Consider the following 27,699-nt stretch of genomic DNA (forward strand, 5'->3'; position numbering starts at 1 on the left):
TGGAGAGTGGTGATTAGGTTTAAAAGCCTTGTAGAATTGGCTTCTTGGTGAGTAAATTTTATAAACAGGGTAGTGGAAATTAAAAATTCTGGATAGCTATGTCATCATTCTATTTAACTAATACCATAACCCTTCCTTTTCCCCTACTCTGGCCTCTATCTCAAACTTCATCTTCCCTTCCTTTATGTAACTACGGATATAATAAAGGATAAACATATCCCAATTTATGACTGATGATGGTGATTATTCACTGAAACAAGTGTCACTTAGTTAGAAAGAAAAAAAGTAATATTATTATAGGTCTTCAATGGTAATGATGATTGTGATGGAATAATTCTAATAATAAGAAAAATAAGAACAAGTGAATTTTGACATACCTCAAATTCACCTGTGATAATCTGCTTCGTATTTATCTCGTAAAAAAACTGAACTTACCCTTATTTGCATCTCAAATTTGAGAGTTATATCAGGACAACACCTAGACTAAGATAAGATTCATAATATATCTCATCTATCTGTGTAGTCCTTAGTACCTACTTAATTAGCTTGGTATGTTTGGAGTCATTCCAATTAAATTAAATGAACGTTTTTCGTTTCGGGTTTCAGATTTTGATGAAAATTTCTCTATGAGTCTGTATTTACCTCAAAAGAAGTGCTGTGAGACCATTTTTCTTGAGAAAGTTTTTTTTGTGTAATTTGTTTTTTTTTTTTTTTAACTTTTTGCATCATTGCCAAAAAAATGTGCCTCCAATGAGATAATTCCTTCTTTTTCTCCCCGTAATTGTTGTAGAGCCAATGCTTATTCTAAATCTAAAAGTAAGACTATGCATGGAAAATTATTGGTTAAAAAATTGATGTAATGCCTATTACTAGGGATTTGCGGGTAGTACTTCTTGATCTCGAGTCGATTGTCGAGTCGAGTTGAAAACTACTCGCAAGTATAGAGTCGAGTGGAGCCTGGAAATTCCTGAACTAGGCTATACAGCAATGTATTCCCCAACAAATTTTCATTTTTGTAATCATATTGTGAATTTTATATCCGGAATGTTTAGTTTGATCTAAAAAAGAAAAGGTAACTGGTAAACTAATAGACTACAATACTTGACTCGACATTCATAATGTTGATGGTAACTGTGCCACAATTAGGAGATGAACGAAAAAGAATGTGTCTTAAACAGCTCCAGAAGTACCATTGAAATGAATTTACCCCTAATAATATGCAGTAAATATAATTAATTTATGCATCCAGAGCTCTCAGTAAAGGTATTTTTACAATTTTAATAAAGATTATATTAAATCATGTAATGTTTGATATTAATATGCCGCAGGGTCGGAAGACGGTTGTCCGCCGCAGCTGACGAAAAGGTATTCGGCACCCTCGCTGATTACTATAGTGCTTGACTGCTGCGTATACAAAAGCTGAAACTCCTTGGCCAAGGCTTTAGAGTGACTTATCAACTTTAAAAACGATATTATTACATGAGTTTCATGATAGCGCCACCTGTCAACAGATTTATGAACTAACTGGCCTCGACAGCTTTGTAACAGAAACTACTCGACTCGACATTCATAATACTACTCGAAGCACTCAAGTGGAGTACCAACTACTCGACTCGACTTTTCGAGTATTCGCACATCCCAACCTATTGCCATCATTGCTATATATAAAAGCCTCAAATATTTGAGTCAATTTTTCTCCAATAGTCCATCTCATAATGGGCCCAAACTTATTTTATAATCGAGACGTATCTACCTTATTATTCCAAGAATAGGGTAGTTTCCTTCATCAAAGAAAACGAAAGGCATTGATTGCGATTCGTTACCCACCATTAGTGTATTCATAATACACAAATTATTTGGTTTTTGAAATACCGATTCAGACGAATGGCAAGGGTCAAATTTGATCCTCATTTGAAAAAGGCCAGATTGGCGCCCATGCGATGCCCATCCACGTGACGTCACAGGGACCTAGTTTCTACACGAAAGGATAGGAGTTATACATATTCTAAGGTTACCAATGCTTGCATGAGCCACGGAGCTCAGGGAAACATGTCTTAATAATCGCCTATTAAAACTGGCTAAGGTCGGAAAGTTTTCTTCGTTTGATAAGGTATTAATAAACCTTTTTTAAGCCAAGCGCTACCAGCCAGCAAGTTACTCAGCTACCCGCAAGCATCCTGCGTCCTATCAACGCTCAGAGCCTCGCCCAAGGTCACCTCACAAGGCGGGAGGGGGAACCAGAAATGCGTCGCACGGACTTTTTCCCGTCATTCCTACTTACGCGTCGCGTTTTCGCGCGCTTGAAATTTTTCACTTTTCATTTAATCGCGAAAAATAGATATCGTCATTTAAAAATCTAAAAGCGTGAAATACGTACTCCAGGAGTAATAATCTTTCGATTTAGGCAATAAAAAAATAATAGGAAACCACCCTATTAAATTTGGTGGTACTCATTAAAGGATTTAAAAAAAAACGCTGAGACTTAATTTTTTCCCCGCGGGTTGTTCCGGCTTCCCTACTACAAATAAATGCAGTCTTATAATATATATGTGTTGCTGCTCCAGAGCGTGCTAATTTGACCTCTAACTTCAAAGATAAACTATCAGCGCCGTCTTTCTATGCTATTCGCGGTACGATTTTGACGAGTTTTATGCGAGAGTTAAACTGAAGATTTGGGTTTGACATTCAGCAAGTATGACTTACGATTATTTTGTAGAAGAAAAAAAAATAAAGCAGAGCTTATGCAACCATAAATACGATCGTGTATCGCAGGTACGCGTACGTACAATTTAGTTCACCGAATCACCAAGAGGCGTCGTATGCTTGGCTCCGCAGGCTCGATACGCTATGCTTGGAATATAGTGCCTCTGCAGTGAAACCTGTCTTGCGGCCAGCGATAAGTGAAAAATGCCCGCATTAGAAGATAATGCTGTAGAGACGAGTTTCGTGGCCTGCAACCTGTATTACAGGCCATGAATTATTACTCTTCACATACCTACGTGGTTGAAACTGGATGGTAACGTCAATCGGTCGCAATAATGTTATTCTTCTCCATGAGTGTGCTGCGTACATAAATCTTATTTTCTTTCTCCGAAATGATGGTGTGTTGCGGGCTTTATGATTCAGTATTTTTGCTATGTAGTTATCACTTCAGGAATAAATTTTCCTCTGACTCTTGTATTGAAAAAAATATTATTTTCATGGTTAGGCCACTGCGATATTGCCAAGATGGTATATAATGCGAACATTTCTGTAGCCTTAGGGGGTTGGCTGTAGTTACCTCAGGTTTAAATCATTCTTGATTATCATGTGGAAACCCTGCCATTTTAAACTATCCATTTTCCTGTGTAATATCATTATTCTTACTCGTGGTACCTCCTGGAACTTTGCAGATACTACTGGCTGAATGATGGCATAGTTCTTCGTGCTTTAAATGCTCAATTTAATTATGGAAATGAATACCTTGGTAATAGTGGGAGGTTAGTAATTACCCCACTGACAGACCGCTGCTATCTCACTCTTACCAGCGCTATTCATCTTAAATTTGGAGGAGCACCTGCTGGTCCTGCTGGCACGGGAAAAACAGAAACTACTAAGGTAAAACGTAATTTCCTTTCGGATTAAATTTAGCTATTTTCATTGGTTTGTGTACAGCGCACCAACTTAAGTGAATATTTATATGTAATGCATTAACTAGATTTTTAATTTTATTTTAAATTGTTTTAATTATTATTTAATTTATGAGCCATAGTAGGTACTATAAAGACATATTGTTGGCATTTCATTCTTAAAGTCAATTTATGAAGCTTTGATTTGTTGTTTTAAAATTAAAATACGATAGAATACACGAATATAAGCAGTAGCGGATACAGAAAAAACTCAAGGGGGTGCCAGAGATATCTTGAGCTACATTTTTTATTGTAGAAATGACAAATAATTACGTCAAATGCAAAGTTTAAGAAAGTTTTATTTAAGCTCTAAATACGCTTATACAAGACATTGTCATCTTATGATATGAAAAAGTTTCAACTGTGGTTCTGCAATGTAAGGCAATCCCCATATGCATCCGCCACTGAATGTAAGTGCAGTACAGTTACCGGGTTAATATGAGCTCTTTCGAAATTTTTTCAGTGTGGAATCTGATTGAGTTTGGCCAAAAAAATGGCTGAAAAGGGATTTTCAATTTTTTATTCTTTTCCTTCGTTTTTAAGTGTCGGCGGCGGATTGTTTATTTTCCCTAAGCTGCCACGGACACTGTCGTCGAAATTTATTTACGTGCCCACTGCTACAGTCCAAACACTTGTTGCTTCGTAGCATTCCCCTTTGAGATTAACAAATTAGAATGCTTCTTGACGCACAGTAATAAACTGAGGAAATATGCGACTTCGTAATATATCGGAATTATTTTGGGAACTCAAAAAAAGTATGCGTGTAAGTGTTCCAAGTTTAGAATGAATGAAAGCTACCTCCGCTTAAGCATGACTTATAAATTTCATTCAAATAAAATTTTCATCGGAAATAGTCTTAAACCTGCAAATGAAAATTAATTTTTGGGATATTATTGTGTCAGGACAAATCACATGACTTAAAAGTTCGGCTGCGATCAGAGTATCCAAAATCGCTCTTTTCGATATTTGACTCGTTCTAACCGTGTAAAATTCCAGGGTTGTAACAGATCGGGGAAATTAGGATGACAAGAAAAAAGTGAGAGGATCTGAAATGTGCCAGGGAAATCACGGAGAAGTTGGGAAACCCGTTCATGGCTCCAGAGAAAATTTATATCATATCACAGGCCACTGAAAAATTCTGCCGTCTTTGGCTTGCTGAAGGCTTATAGTTCAATCAATGAATATTTTCACCTCCGATTTCTTTGAAATATATTTTTTTAAATAAGGCTAACCCATCAATTCGAATTTTTTTTTCACATATTTCAAGAGTGAGTCAACGAACATTGTGGACGGCGCCAATTGGCGCTCCGGTTGTGAGGGTGGTTGCCACCCCTTCTCTGGGATGAAACATTTGCTCTATATATTCCTCGAAATCGATATAGGATGAAATAAAAATTGTAGCTCGAAGCGTTTTTGATAAATCAATACCTTTTGAGTTATTTGCGATTGAAAATTCAGATTTTTTTGGAAAAAAATACGTTTTCAAACGGTTTTTCACGAATAACTTAAAAAGTACGCTTATTATCAAATAAAATGCAACGAAAAAAATTAGCTTAAAATTAATCATATAATTTTCTCATTTACTTTTATTTATGTGCTTTTTGTATAATTACAAAGTTGGACCGGTTTAGACTGCTTCTTTTTGAATGAAATACGAGGGTCTTTCAACAAGTATTGAGAACTTTGTTTAAATAAAATTTGTTTTATATTTTTCAAAGTAGCCTCTTTTCATTGATGTAAGCATTTGCTAGCATTTGAAGCGAAAAAGCCATTTCTAAAAGTAGAATTACGGTATCTCCTCAAAATAGGCATTAGTTTGCGAGATGCACTCCTCCTTAAACGTAACCCTTGCCCGCCATTCCATTGCTTCAAGTAGGGAAACAAGAAAATGCCACTGGGTCAAATCTTAGAACACGGCGAATTTTGTTACAATTAGAATTTTAATTCCGTTATTATGGCCATCGCAACTTCACGGGTGTGCAATATGTAGAATAAAAAAAAATCGATTTTTTTTCAAATCCATCCGGCACAATGAAAAAAAAGTTACGGGACTGATCAAAAATGAGGCCTAAAAAATTTGAGACCTCTGGGTGAACCCCTGACCCTCGCTCAAATGCCATTTATGGGTAGGAGAGTAAAAAATCGAAAAATGTAATATTTTATGGTCATATTTTGCCGAATTAGTGCCCTATTACGCAAAAAGTTCGTGAATTTACTCGTATCTACCACCATTAAAACCACAAAATGCCACATTTAAGCGCGCGTCCGCGAAGAAAATAGTCCAACGCCCACACAGCGTCGCGGATAGCAGAGTGGCAGGCCGCTCCCGTCCCCTCCCCGCTCCCCTCTTCCTCGCCTCGAACGCACCAAAATTCATCCTGCGTGTGTTCCTAGGTGCGATAATACATCTCATGGGCGGAAGTGTCAGTCGGTGCAATATGCCTAATGTTCGTTGACATATTCTCTTAGAACAACATTTTAAGCCACTTGGATTAGATGTAAAGAAATTGAAAATTACAGATGATTTTCAGAATCAATAACGGGACTATACGCCTTTTACACGGAAAGATGCGATAAATGTATTTTTAGAAAAATCAATGTAATCATTGTCGTAATACAATGATGGTTCTGATTTCATTTTATTGAGTTGTAGTGCTTTTATTTTATCACCAGTTATCCATCTTTCTCTTGTATGATTACATTTTATTTATTTTTTGATATTTTTGACTAACAAACTAATCAAAATCAACGATAGTAAGAAAATTCTGTAGGACTTCTACGAAATTATCGTTTGCGGATATAATCTGGTTTTATTTCCGATGAATGCTTAATCTCCATTCCTTGTGATGTTTGGTAGGTAGTCATGTTACCAATCTTGAGGATTTTTTAGAATTTACAATGTCACTTTTTCGTCATGTGTGGTTAACATAAAAGTGGATGAAACATGAGCTAAACTCTTTTAAATGCTGCAATGCGGGAAGGTAATTCTTGTACTGGAGGAGCATTAGAGTAGATTCAAATTGAGTTGAAGCGAGAAAGTTTTCATTGAGGTCAGCGTGAGAAAATCGTTCGAGGAGAATTCTTTTCATTATTTTCTATATGCATCCATACAGCCGCTCCTGAATGAATAAATGATTGATTTTATCGTTACTCATACAGTCTTCTTCTTAAATGGATACTTAGAACTTTTTAACATTTTGAGAATCATTAATTTGGTTCTTTGCGTCATAAAATTTTTTTCAACTTATTTATTTCAGGATTTAGCCAAAGCTTTTGCCAATCAATGTGTTGTTTTCAACTGCTCTGACCAGCTTGATGTCCTAGCTATGGGGAAATTTTTTAAAGGATTGGCTAGGTGGGTATTTTGTATTTGAAAGCAGTGTTCATTCACCTTTTTTATTCATGGTACATATATTACATAACTTTTATTCTCTTCTTTTGTCTTCCTATCTGTTTAGCTCGGGCGCCTGGGCCTGTTTTGACGAGTTCAATCGAATTGACATTGAAGTACTGTCTGTTGTTGCACAACAAATAACTACTATCCAGAAAGCTCAGCAGGCTCATCAAGATAGGTGGGTTATTTTAATTTTAATGTTCCTATATTTTTTTTTGCTTAAAGCACCCATCGTAATTGATGTATTTTGTAATCCATAGCTGAGCAAATGGGGAAATTGTTGCCATTTACCTATTTGAACGTAACCAGCCCAAAAATCTCAGATATATTGCTTTTTTCGTTCCTTTTTATTTTTAATATCAGATATTACTCTTCATGGCAGGATTTAATTAAAAAAATAAGTTTATTTTTCCTTTCCTTTTAATTTGCAATTTTTAGAAATTATAATTTTACAAAATTCCATACGTTTTTCTTAAATTTAGACTAAAGTTCTTTAATTCACTTTTAATTTTCTTGAATATTCCTCATTTAATCCTTTCCCATGTGTATAATTTTGTGGCAAGCTCAGTCATATTAGTCTACTTATCCTCTTGCTATCACGAGAAGTCTCCCAATGAATTAAAAAAAAGAAACGACACTCTTTACTGGTTGAATTATTTTCTGTAGTAATAGTTTTGACGGCTTCGAATGGCGCTGTTCCGTCGATGCGCGTGGAGATGCTAGTGAGTATTATTTGTGCTAATATCAACTTGAAGATCCACCACACCTTTCTTGAGTTTTTTGATTTTTTTCTGCCTTCCTATGCCATTATTAGATTCCTTGTTTTTTGAGAATTTTTAAGCTGTCTCACGGTTGGACGCGATGAACTTGTGCTTTCTATATTCCGTGACGTATAGGTACATTAACGTGCCAGTGGAGTAAGCTAGATGAAACTTGTTGCTTATCCCCTTGTAACATTGCTGCAGAGAACGGGAAGCGCTGTGGCTGCTGTGAAGCTTGCTGCTGGGATTCGGTGAAGACGTCTCTTGTCCCGCAAATTCCTTCGTCGTATATTTTTACAATGGACTCCGAATAACCGAATAACATTTTAACTGCCGAGGCAATTATAAACAACAATAGAAGCTTGACACAGTTGAGGAACTGAATATGAATGATTTCATAGCAATGTTCGGGGTCACCGCATTGGAAAAATAAACCATCATTCTCTTTGTGGATTGAATAAAATGGACGAAACATAATCCCAAGCACAATCGGCACAAGTTCCAGATCCCTTCCATTACAGCAAGTCACGTTATTCAGCGTTTTCCTGGTAACTGTAAAGCGTATCCAAAAAATGTTTGCGTTGCCATAGCTCAGGTACTAAGGAGTTTCGACTGCATGTTTACAGGACCAAAATGCTCAAAATTGTATCCCCTACCACCTCCTAAAATTTTGCAGATTCCTCCTGAAACACCATGCATACGACTATTTTTACTAATGGAAGAAAGTCGGGGAAATTTAAAAAGTTCGGACTGGAAATCAGGGAAAAGTGAGGTTATTCGTGAATGGGAAGTTGGTGTGACCCGTGCGTAGTCAAATTGAGCAGTTAGAGAAGCAAGCGATGGTGCCCTTTGTTACTTATGTAGGCCGCCCGACTCTGGGTATCTGCAGCGGCTGCAGCGTTTCGCGACCCATTATCCGCTGCCGAGCAACCGGCAAGCACCCGATCTTGCTCCTTGGATATTCTGCATGGATATCAGTCTTCTTTCACGTATTATTTAAGACTAAGCAGGTGATACGAAGCCTGAAAAATGATACCATCCATGCCGGGATTTTACCAAAACTTAAAAAAAAATTGATTTGGAATCAGGGTTGTGCTGCTTGTAAATATTAACGTCTTAAATAAATACCCGGTTGATACCCATAGGTATATTTATTAAAATAGTTATTCGCATTTCACCTAGTGCAATTAAATATTCAAGGGGAACCATTGATAATAAAACCAAAATAGGCGTTGGAAATGACTTTTTACGTTTAAGCACCCTTGAAAAAGATACTTTCTCGCCGATTCGTTTAATTTTGTAGAACTGTAGATTAGGTGGGCCCTCATGTTTCAGAATTAAGAAAATTTATGTTTTCTTAGTCTCAAAATGATCCAAATGAGGTTAATATCCACGTGTTAAATTTGGTTACTTTAAATAACAGGAACCCGTGCCCCAAAGGCCCTAAGAACTGAGGCCCCTCCATTGAATATTTTGGGGCTTAAAAAGCCCTATACATATAAAAACGTTTAGATGAAGTTTATATGGAACCGTATTCCGGTTTGTTTTGACCTATTTCTAAGCGTTTACGAGACATCGTCCTTAGTAATGCGATCCACCCCCTAGGGCGCTACTCCGTACCACGGCGCCGCTGAGGTACTGCCCGCACCACTTGATAAGAGTCCTCTCCTCGACCCCCTTCCCGCTCTGGCAAAGTCTTTGCTCCTGATGGCTAGATATAGCCTCTAAAGAAATGTTCATACGATATTAGGATTTTATTGGCATGACACAATTTTCAATTAAAAATGGTTAATTTATTTTCACTTCACCCGTGAATTAAGTACATATTAATAAAAACAAATAAAATTTTCAGTGTACTTCTAATCTCCATCTGACAGACCGTATTTGGCAATTCTTAATGCACGTTAGGAGTTGTGCTACGATGAAAATGTACTCAGTAATACATTTTTAAAGCTCTCTTCCTTTCTAGTAATTGACTTGAATTAGTTTCCCCCCTCTTTCTGCACAATCATTGACCACTTGAAGGCGCCGAATAATTTGCAAGCCGTTCTTGTAGTCAGGATGTCCATCCTATTCTCGCGCGGGCATATCAAATAATGCAGTACACATTTCCAATGTACTAAAGAGCCTCCTTACATTCCTCCTCAGATAATTTATCTACTAAGCTGGAGTCAACTGTGGCAACTGAAAATATCAGATTTTACCGCTACATTAATTTTCACCTGCAGCGGGCTGCTCGACTTTCCTTTTCGTGTTCAATCAACCACAATACCTGTCACTCTGAAAAAATGCATTTCAAAGTGTATAATAATTGGAAGAATTACTTGAGATTTGACGCGATTCCAAATCCTTGACTCTTCCTTCACGCAACGTTTCTTCCCGCTGCAACTGCTTAAATAATTTCTTAGCAACCTTATTGCTCACATTGAAATCTATTCCACCAATAACTGAATTTCATGCTCCTCTTTGATCGCAAATGATTTTGACCTCTTCAGCCATAGCACATTTATCCGAGAGATTTACTACACTTAACTCCTCGTGCGTCAACAACTCAATGCCACCGCTCCTTGCAGTGTCGAACAAATCATCAAGTTTTGATATGAAAATGTTTCTTCTCTTCATCTCCACGGCAGTCCCCGCTCTCTCTATATGCCGTTGCACGTTCCTCAATTACTTGTGTAATTTTTCTAACTTTTCAATCGCCTTAATTTACGTAATAACAGGAAATCTCGTTTTGTTCCATAAATGAAACACATTTTTTAACGGTTTTTCTCGCACTACGTCTGATACATTTCGAAACTCTTAGGTGATAGAAGAAACACACAGTACTTCTCTCATTGTAGGTAACTTTAAGCCAAGTATTTCTTCACATTCTTTTCCAACCAGTTCAATTTCTGAATTTAGTATTAATTTCATTTCCTCGTTGACCTATTCTTAAACTGGACGTCACGTGCATCCATGATAAAATAGTAACTTCACTACTTTTCTCCTTCAATGCTCAGCAAATTAGCACTTCCTTTCCTTTGCACACTATGCACAAGGACTAACGTTCTCTCCACATTGATCTACATCCGTGAGCTGACTGCCTCGTTTCTTCTTTCTTGAATACTAGTGGAGCACTGGCAGCCCCGCTGATTTACTTCATTCCTTCGCATACACAATTGTATCTCTTACTTATTATATTTTGTATATGAAGAACACTTTGAAACAAAGCATGCTGGAATGGTGCGCAGCCTTATGGCGGCAACAAATAAAGGTTAATGGAGTCGATACTCAGTGCGTAGGACGGCGTTGAAGGGTTAAATTAAAAGTGACGTTGTAGGCTTTAGCAATATTAATCGTGACACAAGGGGAGCAACCTTTTCAAACCGGTATCACTTGAATGTAAATCTTACCATCATGAGCGTGGACTTTGCTTGTGCGGGAAAGGGGTGGAGGGGAAGTCTCTAGCGAGTGGTGCGGGCCGTACCTCAGCGGCGCCGCGGTGCGGGATAGCGCCCTGGGGGTCAAAACAAATCGCAATTCGGTTCCATATGGGCTTTACCTTAACGTTTTTCGTATGGATAGCGCTTTTTAAGTCCCAAAATACTCAATTGAGGGCCCTCAGTACTTAGGGCCCTTGGGGGCTCGGGTTTCTGTTATTTTAAAGTAACCAAATTTTAACACGTGAATATTAACCTCATTTGGGTCATTTTGAGGCTAGGAAAACATTACTTTTCTCAGTAACGAAAAATAAGGGCTGGCCTACTGTGACATTAATCGTCCTTAAATCTTGTCGTAAATGATGTGATAGAAAGAAGAATCGTAACATTCGACCATTCAGCAATATTTTCTACCGATTAATCTACTCCATATTTTTTACAACTATTTTATTTGCCGAATGTTGGTATTTAAACGATGATCGTCATGCCGACCTAAATTCTTAAGCCTCTCGTTGGTTGATTTGAAACACAAGGCCTTGTGATACATTTTGAGCATCGACAGATGGCGCAAAGGATTTGATCGAACCAAGAGCGTGGGTGACTCACTCTAATTAATTATTCTGATTTAATATTGACTCATCGCATCTAGGGTTTGCCTACAGTCGTGTGGAATGATAGGGAGGCAAACATGTTGCGTTTCGGTATCACTATTTCGCTGTGACAATATCTGTCTCCATAACGACCTTCCTGAAATAATTCTCTGTTACTTTTGACCTTTTTGGTTCATCTTTATGTTTTGAACTATCGTGGCATATCCTGGATAGACTTAGATGCCTACTATTCGTGAAAATATCCAAATTCAGAAATACTCGCTAGCGTCGTGAGTGACTTAAATTATATCGATCAAAAATTCGCTAAAACATTTGATCAATAAATCAGCCGTTAAATATCTTTTTTGCAAATATTTGAGGGTTGACATTTGCATTCAGAACCACCCAAGTGCAGCTTTTAAACCTAAAATCCTTGGTTCTTTGACAGTCCAGTTCTGTGGAGTACGTCTCTTCTTTTACTTCAGTCTGTTTTTTGCTCATGTGCGTTGGTTGGTAAAATTAGAGCTCGTAGTTTGAATAGAGATTTGAAAGTTAATGCCGAAATTCTTGAACTTTGTTTAAATTAGAGTTAATTATAAGCAAACATAATTTTCCTTAGGATAGGAACGCAAAAATATTGTTTATTAGTTTTTGAATAATCGAATCCATTGAATCCATCCATTGAATTGGATGTTTGGTTTAAAAATTAGCTTAAGTATTCCGATACGTCTACATATTTACCATATAATTAGTCATAACTGTGCCCGATTGTCATTAGTTTTTCATATACTGTAAAATTTCTCGCGTTTCTGGGCCAAGGACTTTTGATCCGTTGAGAAAACGAGACTATTGCACCATTCGCTGGGAGAGAACCCGATCTTACTTGTGTTAACACGTCGAATATGATCGAGGAGGCTCCGTAAATAGTTCCTATTCTTGGAAGGAAGCCCTACGCAGCTTCTTACTCTGGGAATACACAGCTCTCAAGTAACCTATGAACGGAAATTTGCTTAGTCGATGGTATTCGATCAATAATTCCACATTGCGAAGTGAAACGATATAACTCCTCTAATTTTAGAGGAGAATCTCAGATAGGCTCAAAATACACTTATATCGTAAATGTTTCACCTCTGTTACCAAGGCGACACCCTAAACCTTGAGACTGCTGATAAACGTAATTCCCTGAAAGCCTCAGAACAAATCACTGAACAACACTACATTTATGAATAAGTATAAAGACAGCGCTCAAGTTGGCTGCACAGTTATCAAGAAATGAGGAAAACATTGGTACTCCCAGCTTCAATATGACTATGGAAAGGAGGAACTTCAAAAAAGTCAAATAATTTCATATAGATTTTATTGAAACCCCGGTTCCTGTCTTACTCCCCTCTGAATCGCTCTTTGGACTGACCCTGTTTCGGTGGACTTCAGAGAGAGGAGTGATGTTACTTAGGAACTGGAAAGTAAGAGTGGAAATTATAATTCTCGAGAGAGTTTAAGAATATCTCATTATGAATAATCATTACCAAGTTGATAGAACCGGATAAAATTTCATTCTACAAGCCTTATGCCTTGGTAGTATAAACCATAAGGAATGATATGTGATAGTAAATCTCACACGTTATCTGCCAAGACTCTGGTTTTCAATAGTAAACACTTTCCGGTTGCAGTGAAGTTTTCTCGGGTTTCGCATTCGGGTTGGGCATCCTCCATTTTTCCTTCCAACGTTTCGTCGGGCACTCGCCCATCGTCATCAGGGATTCAGGAATCCAATACCAAATCCTCGAAGCCTCGAGGTATATATACAAAATTCTGTGGGTGAGGGCGGTTCAGTGTCTCCTGATTCGCTACCTGCTATTTTTAAGAGGTGGTCCCATATATGGCCTAAATTATAGCCACAGTCTTTGTTCAGATTATTGATGTTTTTTTCGAATCTGAATGGATCCTTTTATCAAGCGGTCCCAGTATCCATGAGATCGACAGAGCAGCTTCGCTTCTTCCCAGTAAATCATATGATTCTCGAGGATGCTGTGCTCAGCCACTGCCGATTTTTCCATTTTTCCTAATCGTAGGTGTCTCATAATTCCTTATTTTCTTATGCACAGGTTATCTTCGACATCGGAAGATCCTAAAATCATTCAGATGGTTCAAATTCATTTTTATGTCGTGCATTAACATCATTTGTTTTAATGTTAGTATTTTTTTTACCCATTATGACATTTCAATCTCCCGTAAATGTGAAAGTTCCGCAAAAGACTTACTCTAAAATAGTCTGGAAAATTGAGTGAAAAGTCTGAGGTTTGCATTTAGAAAGAATTTGAGGTTTCCATTTAAATGGCATCTCTGCAGTCGCTGTATTTTTATTTCCAAAAACTTATTTGTTCCATTTTATTTCACCTAATGCACTATCAGTTCATACTTTCCACATAACTGGAGCTCTTTGTTTATGCTCATATACAATGGAAATGAACATGGCTGTTCATTACCTTGTAAGTACCCAACAATTACTGTATTATTTCTCGAATTTTTTGCCTGACTGTCATAGGTATGGCGGCGTTAAAATGTACGGAAAGTCAAATTAAGTCGTTGCTGCTGTGGCAAAACTGCTATCAAAAGTTTCATTGGAACAACTTCCTGATGATCCTAGCATCGAAGTGGAGGCTAAGTTTTTGTCGTTGGAATGAAAACGCTAATACCGGTTAATATGCGGATGGTAATCCGAATAAGCGATGAGATCTAGGTGCTCAGCGTCAGTATCAGAGAAGAAAATTCGTTAAAATTTTGTTCCTATCTTTGTTACGGAGTGAATTTTTTATTGCATTCTGTTTAGAGACTCAAATTAACTTGTTAACAGTATGTGTCTTGGTATTTTAGGTCTGTTCAATTTGTTGACGGTCAGATTTGAAATCATGTGATCTCTTTAAGAGCTTGTCAACCCATACAATCATTCAGTTAGGATATTTTATGAAAATATTTACTGTACAAACTGAAGATAGAATGATATTTTCAGTAGATGTAAGTTAAAAGAAGATAATAATTCAATTGGCGCATACATTCAATTTGCGAGAATATTCAGAGTAAAAACGTATTTTAAACGTTCTTTGAGCACCTTGACCGTTTCCCAATATTTAAAATATTCGACGGAATTTATTTTTGCTGGCCAATTGAACGGCAATTACAACTTTGTTATCTTTTGCGTTGCAAGCGAATCTAGGAAAACGATGGGTATTGCGTTATTTGACCAGTATTACTTTAGCTTATTATTGTCAATAAATATTAATGTAAATGGAGTTGAATTTGTTGTCGCTTTCAGTTTAGCGTGTTATATTATAAGAATTTCTACGGCGCGAAGACACAAATAATCGAATATAAATTAACTTTTTTCCCTTTTCTCCTAATTATCGTCAACCATTCAAACTAAGCAATATCATGCTCTCATGTCCGTTCCTTGGGGAGTTCAGATACCTTAAGTGCGAGTTGCTAAGAAGCAAGTCTGTCATGTCTTCAGGCCTACCACCCTGCTGTTTGGAGAGAGAACCCTCGAAGATTATTTTCCTATTGTAATAATTGAGTTGGAATAATACGATTTTCATGAAAAATTTCCAAAGCTACTATTGTTTTTATTAATTATTTGGCGCATTTCAGTCATTGAAGTATCGATATTCTTCGATGGGATCCTATTGAGTTTTTGCAATAAATTTTTATATTTTATAATGAGTCGCAGTTGTGTCAAAATAATAGTTGTGGTAATGCATTTTAAAATAATTTCAAAGTCGTCGGTCGGAGGAAATATTTTGGTAATCATTATTTTGTCGTGTTTTTTTTGTGCATACTTTTTTCGATATTGAATTTTACTACTCAAAATGGTGTAAATTCATCTCCCACTCTTAAATATTATGTCAGGTGTTGGCTATATTTGCGGGAAAAATGCGGTATGATAGCCACAAGGGCAATGAATTTTGTACAATAAAAAGTATTCTCTTTAATACCTTCATAATAAAAGTATGGTGGGATAATTCCGTTCGCCGATGAAAATAAGGTAGCTTTCATTAATGGTGTGTTATTGACGAGGAAGTGTTGATCTTTGGTTTTATTTTTTACTAATCGCTGTGAGAGGTCATTTTTAACGTACCACATGCGTCATTAGTTTCATAAACTTTTCAAGATTTCTCGTTACTATCATGGCTACTTCAACGATTGTTGTCTTAAAAGTAAAAGTGGGAGCTATTAAATATTGAACTCATTTCTAAAGCGAGTGGGTTACCCTTACGAAGGGTCTAGTACCCTTGAGATTTTCCGGGGCCTGAAAAAGCGGCATTTTCTACTGAATCGAGTTAGTCACAGTCAAGGAGAAAGGGTAATACATTCTCCCTTGACTCTCCCATGGGACGTTTCGGTCGTAAAAATAAGGAGTCTGGGATAATGTGGGGAACTGGCGACGTTGAAACTCTACTTTAACTCGGGTGACCTCGAACTTTTAGGCCGCCTTGCAACTGTCGACCTTAATGGCCGCATCATTGCTGTCCGCAGTACAGGTTTTAAATCGTGGATTTAGATTTTCGGTGGCGGCGCCGTAATTCCCATTAGTTTGGGATCTTTACAAATCCCGCCTTGATAAATTTTCTGCGCCTTGGGTAGGGCAGTGGCGGATACATATGGGGGGCGCACCCCGCCACCCCTTGCGGGCGCACCCGTATTGCCAAACATTGCAGAAGCACAGTTATAACTTTTTTATATCATGAGATGGCATTATCTTGTATGTGGGTGTAATAAATATAATTAAAATTTTCTTAAACTCTGCATGTGACTTGATTATTTTTATTAGGATGAAAGTAAAGGTAACTCAAGTGTTCTTTTGCGCCCCCCCTCGAGTTTTTTTCTGTATCCGCTACTGGGGTAGGGTGACACGTACTCAAAAAGTAGATGCTCTGTCTGTTCTGTTCTGTTTATGAATAACGAATCGCCTAAGTTTAAACAGATAGGTGTGTGTGTAAAAGTGAGTGCAGAATCCAAAATTTGAAAAATGATACTCGGAAAATCAGTTAATTCTGCCAGTTCATCCTACCTAAGGCAGTCCATTGAGAAAGACAGCAAATATCCATGGTTGAGGAAGTTCAACAAAATGTAGCGTGAAGAGAAACCGTTTCATGCCATTTTCACAATGCTTTGCTATGTTTAGTCTTTAGTTCTAGCTATGAACATTTTAATATGTTTATTTTAATTTCTACAGGTTCCTGTTTGAAGGGTGTGACGTAGTATTGAAGGAATCCTGTGCAGTTTTCATCACAATGAATCCAGGTTATGCAGGAAGGACAGAATTGCCAGATAACTTGAAAGCTCTCTTCCGACCGGTTGCAATGATGGTTCCGAACTATGCTCTAATTGCTGAAATATCCCTTTTCTCCTTTGGATTTTCTGACGCAAAGGAACTAGCTGCCAAAATTACATCAACTTTCAAGCTTAGTTCTGAGCAGCTTAGTACCCAGGTATGGTTGCCTGAATGTCGTTATTTAATTATGATTACTCAAATTTACCGAATGCTGAGCATTGAAATGTGAATTACGACGCTCTCCTTGTGATTCACAGTACCTTCTTCTAAATTAATCCTCCAGTTAGTTATGGTTTTGAAATTTTGTGCGGTAACAGTACTGAAGTAATAATAATACTAGGCTGAACTATAATCATGTGAACTGCATGCACGTTGGCTCAGAGTCGTTGCGCGCGATTGTGTGGAAATTTATTAATAAAGAATTGTTGGAGAATCCAAATGTTGGGAGCGTTAACTATATTTCCATTTTTTCAATCGTGACGTATGTAGCAGGTGGCTCATATTGAACTTTTAGAGGATTAAGACCTAATGAGTTCCTATGTCACCATGAGCTTCTATAATTTCCGAGCAATTTTTTTCAGTGATGTGGATTTATCCAGTCCTGGGCTCATATTAATTTAGTGGATTGCATGAATCCATACAAATTTCACGAGTAATTGCTGATTTCATTATTTCTTTTCTTTTTATATTTACGACTGATATTGGAAACAGGGATGACTCTTAATGATGTAATAAAGTCCGTGGTATTTACTGTTAACACAGGACCACTACGACTTCGGAATGAGGGCAGTGAAAACGGTGATAGCGGCCGCTGGTAATCTGAAAAGGGAAAATCCTGATATGGATGAGAAGCAAATTGTTTTGAGAGCTTTGAAGGATGTCAATGTTCCAAAATTTGTCCGTGATGACTTGACGTTATTTGGTGGTAAGTAACAAATGAAAGTGATGATGTTGCATGTCTACGATAATCAACCTCAAAATATAACTGGAAATGACCAAAGCAGTCGGAAAATAGTTCGGAGGAAGCATTAGATTTACACTTACAATTAGTACCAATATTATCATGTTATTTAATCATTTTAAATGTTTTTTATTTCTACATGGTTTCGTATCTATTAACTGATGCGTGTTTGACTGTTGCACCGTAATGAATACTACCTATCGCATTATGGCCATTGAAATAGGCGTGTCGTGGAATTTTCTTCTGCGTTGGTGTTTTCCATTCATGGGAATGTCATATGTCTCTTGATTAAATTTTCAGCATTCAAGTGGAAAAATGTTTTATAGAATCAAAAGAAAGAGGGTCATGAAATCGAGGAGAACGGTCACTATTTTTAAATGCAACTTGTAATTAAAATATTCAAAGAAATGAAGGGACAACGACATTTAGATTTTATCCTCATCCCCTTCTTCCTTCTTTCTTTTTGGTACTTTTAATATTAAAGAAGGAATGCATAATTTAGTACAAGTAGTGCACGAATTTTCTTGTGAGGAATATATGGTGTATATTTCTGTTGCATATTGCATTCGCTTTACAATAGGGAAGTGAAATTGCTTCTTGTTTGAGTGTAAGCCTCGGGGAATAATTTTAATTTTTGCTGTTATACTAAAACCGGGAATGAAAGATATATATATGATTGAGTGCGTGTTAATAAGTCTCATGCTTTAACCCTAACACCGAAATCGATACCGTTAAAATGTGTCAGTCTCTTACCTTATTTGAGAATATGCGGAATAGGCCATGCCCGAGGGAAGTATAGTAAACTTTGGTGTTAGTGATTATTGCAGAGAATGGGTGTGTCAGATGTTTTTCGATGGTAGACCAATAATGAAATGGGAAGCCGATGAAATTTCAAAGTACGAGTCTGTGGTTTTTCTCGTAGTTAAAACCAACAGAAACACATCATGACGAAAGCAATCTAAAATTAAAAACAAAGAGCAAGAAGAGGAAGAAGAAGAGGACGTGCTGACCCGAAATTAGGTAGGCCGCTTAAAAAATATTGATATGGTTATTAAATATTTTCGTATTTCTGTGAGGCTAAGTGCGTCCTAGAATATATGCTTTACGATGAGTATTTGCCAAGTGTTTTGTTTAGCTAATTGTGCTAAATGTTTGGCCTCCCTTACACTACATGAAACTCTTGATTTGAAAATTCATGGGCTTTCAATTTCATCATTATTTTATAAGTTGAATCGTGATTGTAAAACCCCTGGAACGATATTATCGACTGTGGTATGAAAAGGTTTTTACTTTTAATTCAAAATCCTAATGAGAGTGGTGTGATGATTGGAGTGAGGAAATAATATTAATAAAAGCCGTGATTGAAAATTTCCGTTTCCTCTCCTTTAATGCGATTTAATTTTGGCTTCAAATATTAATTAGTCAAGATTTTTCCCGGAACTTATCCGAAATATCTCGAATTTGATAAATCAAACAACGGGGATGTGGTCAAGTCCCGGTAAGATGAAATTTTGTTGAATTTAATCAGCCATTAAAACCATAAAATGAGAAAAATTTTGGGCTGTGATGAATCATATTATTATGATTGTTACTTTATTTCGCACTCAGTTTATACATTTGATTATTAAATATTTTTGTATTTCTGTAAAAGTCTTGTTTCTTCTTCTTGAGTGCGGCTTCGAGTCACATAAATGTTTTCTGGCAGTTATTCATGATTATCTCGTTTAATGCAATGAGTATGCATCTTAGTATGATTCGTAAGACGGTGCATTCAAATTTAGAATTAATGAGTTGGTTCATAATTTTTCAGTGGCTCAGGCACTGTCCGATGTTATCCTATTCAATAGGTTAAACCTTATTCTTTTAGGCACCGAATTTTCGCGAACAGTATTTAGAACAGTTTATGTAAACAAAATCCGTATTCACAGTTGTAATAAAGCGTGAAAACTAAGTGCCTAAGTAGTATGTACATATTTGTATAGTCAAATTCTCAATACTTAATGTAGAGAAAAATCGTTTGATTGAAGTCAGAGATTTTGCCATTTTCGCGAAAATTCGGTGCCTCTACGTTATCTAATATTCCAAAATAAATGTATAACACGTACGCATTATTTAAAAGTTGGTTTTCCGTTACAATTATTAATTTTCTTTGAACATGATGCATTTTTAGCCCTTTTTTACGCATCCTCTCTTGTAGCAATTTTTTTGATCCCCCTGAGGGCCAGCCTGTTGTGGAGAAATTAAATTTCTCCTTTCAGCGCTACATTCCGCGCTACATCCCTGGGGGCTTGCCTTGAGCGTGTCCGCAGGAAGGTATGTCTCCCTTGTCCCGAAGAGGAAAATGAGTCATGACGGAATGAGCGTATCATTCTTCCCCAATGCTATATTCGCCGACGAAATATTGAAGAGAAGCATTTGTACTCCGTCCTGCGGATTAGTTCTGTATTCCTACAGCATTATCAACTGTCAAAATTTTGCAACTCCAGCCTTTTGTACGCAACGCATTCATCGTGAATATTCGCGCTTAATTATATGTCGTGTCATACAAAAGAAACGTCTGAACGTTATTGTCGTGTTACATTTGGGTATGAAATGTTTTAGCATAAGAAAGGCTTATTATTAACGGTATAATATCAGCCTATCGTGTCATAGTGCTGAAAAGTTGATGATATTTTTTGTGCCATCGTGTTAGTATGTTGCTACAGTACCTTAAAGCTATCCATTTTCAATTAAAATGCCTCAAGTATTCATAACAGTGTTTTTGCCTTTAGCGCGGTAAGGCTGGTTAGAAATTCAATCGTCTTTGGCCGACTTTTAATCTAATACGATCCTTTTGAACACATTGATTCTTCTGGAAGGTTCCACGTGTCATTGTTTCCGCATCGAGGTTTTTAACGGGAACTATGATGTTGTGGTTAAATCACTTTTTTATAATAAGCTTAACGGATACTCGCGCCCTGAATGAAAGAAGCGTTGGTCATCACCCGAAGTCAGCCTCACAAAACTTAAAATCACACAAATAGAGGAAATAGGTGGCCTACTTTGCTAGAGTACTTTTATACAAAAATGTAAATATGAAGACAGTTATAACTAACTATCATACTTCACTTCTTTCGCAGGAATTGTATCAGATTTATTTCCTAGAATGGTTGCTGATACAGTGGATTACGGTAATCTTTTTTCGACAATTTGCGAAACGATTCTGAAAAAAGGTCTTCTGGATGTGGGCGGTGAGTAACATAATTTTTGTTGTAAAATAATATTTTATCCGTGGTTGTGTGATGGTATCTTAAACATCAGGAAAATGGAAGTGCACATTTTCATGAGGAATATTTGCTGCCTTCCCTAGCCTTCCCTAACGCAATTCGTAATGTAACATATATATTTCGAGATTATCAATGCCAGGGAAAAGTGATTAGCGCAGTGTATACATGATTCCATTCATGGAGTCCATTGGTGGAGCATGTGATGAAGAGAGTTAAATAGAAGAATTGTATTAACGTGAAATATAAGAGAAAGGAGCGCTGCCCTACGTCCAACCAATCTCATGATGAGCATAATGAACGTATTATTTTCCAATATTTCGTCTAATTTTGTTGTGGTTATTCACGGGTATGAATCGTGATAACGTAAAAGCTCTGTTATTTAGATTCGGCTCCTGAATTGTTATAAATGTATCATATTTTTTATATGGTTCCCATGTATGGACTCATATAGTCAATACGCCGAATTTTTTAATTTGGCGGTGCAAGGCTTTTTATTTCATGACTTTGAAAGCTTGAAGATGATCGTGTCAAATTTTGAATGACTGCTGGATTCTTAAATATAAAGGATAGTTATTCAACAGCTCTGGCAACAGACTCTGTGGGCCTTTTTAATCAGGAGTCTCGAATTGCAAAAAAATGACGCTCGCGAACTCCTATGTCCCAAATGGGAAAATTATACCTAAGAAGGACTCGAACCCGCGACATTTGTTCGGTGAACGAGGAAAATAAGCCACTGGGCGCGTATAAATAAAAGCCAAATAAAAAATGAATTTACTATATTTAATAATTTTTATCAGTTTCACGTATGGCAAGACTTCCATAAATTTTATGGACCATTATTTGTAAAATATTTACCTGCTTGGATGACAGCCTTTTTTATGGACAGGTTTGTACAATTCAAAATACTTTTTGTTTGTTAATTTTTTTCCAGTGGAGAATTCTGTTCCTTCCTAAACATATTGCTTGAGTATTTGTGGCTGGAAAAAGTTATTATCTGCCGTTATGAAATTGAACCGAATCAGTTAAAATAATTTTATTTGAATCCCTCGTATGCTGAGGACATTTTCCAGAAGCTGGTGGCTTGATGTATCTACGTTAGATAGATATTGATCTTCATTGCAGGTTGATGTTTCTGGAATTTGAGTCTTATTCTTTCTTTTGAATTTCCCAGAATATGTGACGAAAGTGATTCAACTGTATGAAACAACAGTCGTGCGTCATGGGTTAATGTTAGTCGGCCCAGCTGGCTCAGGAAAAACTCAAGTAAGTAGAATAATTTTTTTAGCTTCTTTTTGTGCATTTTGGAGTTCATTCACCAGTTACTAAGGAATTATTATCCTTAAAATGCTTAGGATGGTCAAGACTTCGTGTGAAAGGTAGGCATGAAATTCTCCCAAAACAATTTTACTAATACTTGGGGAATGGCTAAACAAGTTACAGCCTGAGTTTATACTAATCATTGTCCACATAATGAGAGCAATTTCTATTTTTATATGCAAGAGAATGTATGCTTCCAATCCATGATTTATTTTTCCGTGTTTGACCAAGGTTCTTACTCTGATGTTACTCAATTGGAGAATATACGAGAAGATAAGTGATGGAAAGCAAAGGCGGATCAAGAATTTTTTCTGGGGGGGGGGGAGGGGCACAACGGTCTGACAGGCAAACGATCATCTCATACTTGAGATTAAAAACAAAATATGTACGACAATTACTGTACGAAACATTCTCTTTATTTTAACATGAGAGTTATTAATATGAAATTAAATGATTGAATCTCCGTAATACACAAAATGAAACGAACGTGATGATAACAGTTTTAAAAATTTTGACTATATTTTTAGCGTCTGGGGGGCACGTGCCCCCGTGCCCGCCCCCTAAACCCGCCTATGATGGAAAGTAATAGTACATGTATCTAGTATGAACGGGAAAACGGATTTATGACTTGTGGTTGAACTATCGTATATCAAAATGTTGTATGCGGCCATTAAACTTCCGTATAGCTTAGTATTTTAGAAGAGTTATTTGTACTACTGGAAATATGAGGCTGAATTGGCTGGGGTAAGATTTGGTGCTAACACTAACTTTTACCACCAAATTTACGGTAGCGTAATGTATGCAGCTTTTCATTACCTCGCAGCATTTGATTTTTTTTCAAAACTTTATTGACATAATTTCCTGGTCTGTGCACTCTACGCGGAAGAGTGGATCCTTTGTTGCTGTACTAAACATGTTCATAAATATCTTCTCGTCACGAGGCTGCCATTTTGCTGGATGCCTGTGAAGAGGTTCGTGAAAAAAAGAAAAGAGTCCATTCAAATAATAGTTAGTCGATCGACCTGCGTGTGTTTTGTAACAACATTGCTCCCTCTAATTTTTGTGGATTCAGTGCTTTTAATTTACTCCTTGCTTGAAAGGTTAGGGAATATTTCGAGAAATTTGCTTTAAATCTAGTTTTTCTTATTAACAATGCTATTTTTTAAATTTTGGAATCACTCATTTTTGAACTGATTTGATTTTTAATTAACGATTTGAAAAAAAACTAGAAAGTGTCACTCCCCACGTCTTATGTATTTCGCAGCATTTTATGCCTTCTTTGTCAGGTCGTAAATGATGTTTACAGTCTCGAGAAACTCATCATCTGTCGGATTTTCTACTACCTCCTAACCGATACGCATTTTCGAGGGCACGGACTATTTGATGGAAATGAATATTTCCGTCGCTAACTGACCCTGGAGTTTTCCCCTCTTGACCCTCCGCCAGTATCTTTCCACATGCGTATCGCTTCACCCTTTGAAAGGTCGAAGGCAGGGTCGTGACATGACCGTACGCCATTTCCCCTTTCCACGCCGTTGGTAGGGAAATGAGTTTTAGTGCTTCAACGCAGGTCAGGGCAACGTGCACGCTCGAAATGGAATGCTTGCACTCCTATAAAATAAGGCGTGGGCGGGCTCCATCCATCTGTGTACCAAGGAGGCCTGGCTATTTCTTTCTCCCGTCGCATATTATGATGACCTCCCGTGGGAGGACAGGAGGAGAATTTACTCGAGAGTGGATTGCGTGGTGATAGATTGAGGTGGTGTACCGAGCTGGAGGAAGTAATGTGACCGAGTGGGAAGTAGGTACATTGAATGTTGGATCGTTTGCTCAAGTATGTGGCTGCACGTCGGAAGCTAGGAAGCCAGAAAGATGTCTCAAATTGGGTCATGAGGCTAGTTTGCTCCGTTGGTTGCTTTGGTTTGAGATTTCCACATGACGCAGAAGAAGAAGAAAATTGATTCTTACACTCGTTAATATCATAGTATTTATAATAGCTCGATATCACTGATGGTACGGTGCGGATGATTCACTGAAAGGAAAAAAATCTATAAATATGCGGTATGAATTAGTAATTTGAGTGAATAACTTGATTGAAGTATAATGATTTCAAGAGGAGATATAATTTAGATATTGCACCAATAGTTTGGTATCTTCATTCGATTAGTATTGGGTATAATGAATTTTAAGCTTTCTGATATCATCTCTTAAGATTGGTTACTTTTATGTATTGATCATTATTAAATTTGTAAAATCTGAGTATTCGTATGAAACTTACTTCATTAATGCGTGGTTGATCACGTTTTTGTCCTGACTTCTGTGCTCAAATATACAATAAAGACCTAGATGTGTAATGATTGTCCTAAATGAGTCAATGGAATAATTCCATTAGAATATCCGTGAGAAATAAAATTTCTAATTACAAAATCCTCTAAATGCGTATGATAAAAAATGTACTCAATAAAAAAGTAAATGCGATGGCTATGTTTGTTTTCTTTGTTCTGGATGTAAGATATCTCGTTATCGTTGACAAAAACGGTTTCGAAAGTGTCGCTTGTTGACAATTTAATGGAATACGACCCACTATACATTATAGATATGCGGGTAGTTAAGAATCTATCGCTAAAAAGGAAATCCACGGTGGATGCTGATAAATAGTTATATGACTTGCGCTTCAGTTGGTTTCTTTTATTTGGATGCACACGTTGAAGAAATGATAGGGTATTCATTGGGGGATGATTTTTTTAATTTATAAAAAAATTATTGAGCCCGCTATTAACGTACCATCGTAATTGGGCGAAGGGGTAACGCGAAGTCTCGATTTTGCTGCCACGAGTGCGAATAATTGACCTTCATGATTAGCATTTGTAGCAGATGGCGAGCGGGAGAATAAATGATTACGTCATGGGTCTAATGGGGGCAATTTGACTTTTCACTATGTAATGAGCCGATAAATCATTGATCTTGCGCGACTTGATCTGTCTTAGGCCTTCTTTCGTCTTCTTTAGCTCTCGAGATCTTTAGGTCTCGAGAACGAGGCAAGCATTGCTTTGGTTTCATTCTGAGATATGTATGCACAATGGCGGTGCACGCTACAATTTTTTATGTTTCTTATTCAGTTTACTACTACCTTTTACTCGTCGTCGTCCTGTTTTCTATTCTTTCATTTGTGTGCCTATAGAGTGGGAAACGCCCTGAATTTGTAATCTTTTAAGTGTAACTTCGTGTGTTAAATGCGGCTTTCATCTTTATTGCGTTGTGGTACTTTTATCAAAGAGTCTTTTTACCTTCAATCCCTATCAGGTTCGTATTTAAGTAATTTTTTAATAAGTTGGTCATTTTGATAAAGTTTTTATCCTTGTACTGAGGTGAAGAATTAGTTAAATTAATTGATTTTTAGATGAAATTTAGGTCTACATTTTGCCCTAAATATTAAGGATTCTAATTAGCAATAGAAATATAATAAATAGTTTTATGCGTTACTTGAAGAAATTGCTTCGTATGAATTTAATTAACTTCGTTAATTACACGAATTTAATTTCACACGACCAGTTTCCTTCAACGCTCACTGACCTAGTGCATATAAGAGTTGATACTTTCCGTATCTACACTACATGACGCACCGCTACGAAACTGGTCGGGCTAAATTAAACATATGAAATTAACAAAGTTATTTTTTTTCATATGAAGCAATTTCACCACGTACCTGACGCCATACCTTTTTGAATTGAACCCATTGATAGTATTTTGAAAACTATTAGCTGAACTCACTGAAAGAATTTACCTTGCTATATGTGAAATATAAGAAATTATAGCATATATAATTTCCTAATACTCATAGTCAAACTTGATATAATAATTTCACGCTGTGAATATTTCCGCATGCGGCTAGGTAGGTTATCTAAGTACGTATGTCTATCTTAGTTTTATGTTTTTTCGTCAAGTCGGGTGGTGAGTGAGAGAAAAAAATCTGCGGAGATGTTGATTGTCATTAAATTCTAGTATATAATTTTTTTTCTTCTATTCTTGACCTCGTTTAATACATGTTGAAATATTTCCTGGAGTGTAGGTCAACGTATGTTATGCAAACAAGTTGTAGCCAACGTTTCTGTTAATTTAAAACCGTCATCAGGGATTAAATATGTACAAAGTTAAGTCCTGATGATGATTTTAAATAAACAGAATCGTTGGCTATAACTTGTTTGCATAGCATACGTTGACCTAAACTCCAGGAAATATTTTGACATGTATTAAATTCTAGTTAATTTGCAGCTTACATATGGTGTTTATTGTTTGCTCTTTGTTTTTTTCTGTAATTACAAATTCCAGAATTTTTGTGGAGTTGGCAACTGTTATCGACTCACGGTAGGTGTAGTGCTGCATAATTCGTGTGTGTCGTCTGTTTTTTGTTCTACACATGCTGGAATAATTTCTCTTTGGTTTTTTGATTTGAGGCTAAGTTTAGTAGCAGGGTAAAATTTGACCCGAATCGTAACAAAATGATGCAAAATTTTTATTTGGAAATAATGTGTTACGTAGGGATTTCTTTATTATTTAATGTTTATCACTGTGTAGGATAGAATTAGTGGCAGTGTGAATGTGTTCATTACTCAGTCGCAGTTATTACAATAGTGCTAATGATTTTAGTTTTATGTTTTTTATGCAACGTGCTGTAAATTCTAGCGTTGATGATGAACTTGTACATTTTATGATGCGAAACATGTGCTGCAGAGGTAAAAATTGGGAATGGCCATGGCGGCTGAATCTAGATAATTCGCGCAAAAAACTTTCCTCTTAGCTACGAAGCACATTCCAAATAATAATGATATTCTTTGCCTATTCATCTTCATCCGTCTAGTTTATGCGTAGATACTTGTGAAATGTTAAAAGCTACAAACGAAAATTGCCTGATAGTATCATTAATGCGTTTAAGATCAAAAATTTCAAGGAAGGCATGGTCGTTAAAGCCTCTTTAATTTTTTAATGCGTTA

The 27,699-nt window shown here is 36.8% G+C and overlaps 1 protein-coding gene across 1 annotated transcript in view; it reads left to right on the forward strand.

Moving 5' to 3' along the window:
• Nucleotides 1-22,764, forward strand: part of LOC124162510 (dynein axonemal heavy chain 1-like) — a 94,065-nt gene extending 71,301 nt beyond the window's left edge. Inside the window, exons 20-27 of the mRNA XM_046539076.1 lie at nt 3,393-3,597; nt 6,926-7,023; nt 7,127-7,240; nt 17,066-17,321; nt 17,927-18,089; nt 21,245-21,355; nt 22,563-22,654; nt 22,744-22,764. Coding sequence (XP_046395032.1) covers nt 3,393-3,597; nt 6,926-7,023; nt 7,127-7,240; nt 17,066-17,321; nt 17,927-18,089; nt 21,245-21,355; nt 22,563-22,654; nt 22,744-22,764 — 1,060 coding nt within the window. The remainder of the gene's footprint in view (nt 1-3,392; nt 3,598-6,925; nt 7,024-7,126; nt 7,241-17,065; nt 17,322-17,926; nt 18,090-21,244; nt 21,356-22,562; nt 22,655-22,743) is intronic.
• The last annotated feature ends 4,935 nt before the right edge of the window (nt 22,765-27,699 follow it).

Source organism: Ischnura elegans, chromosome 7 (assembly GCF_921293095.1).
Source record: "Ischnura elegans chromosome 7, ioIscEleg1.1, whole genome shotgun sequence".
NCBI classification, from domain to species: Eukaryota; Metazoa; Arthropoda; class Insecta; order Odonata; family Coenagrionidae; genus Ischnura; species Ischnura elegans.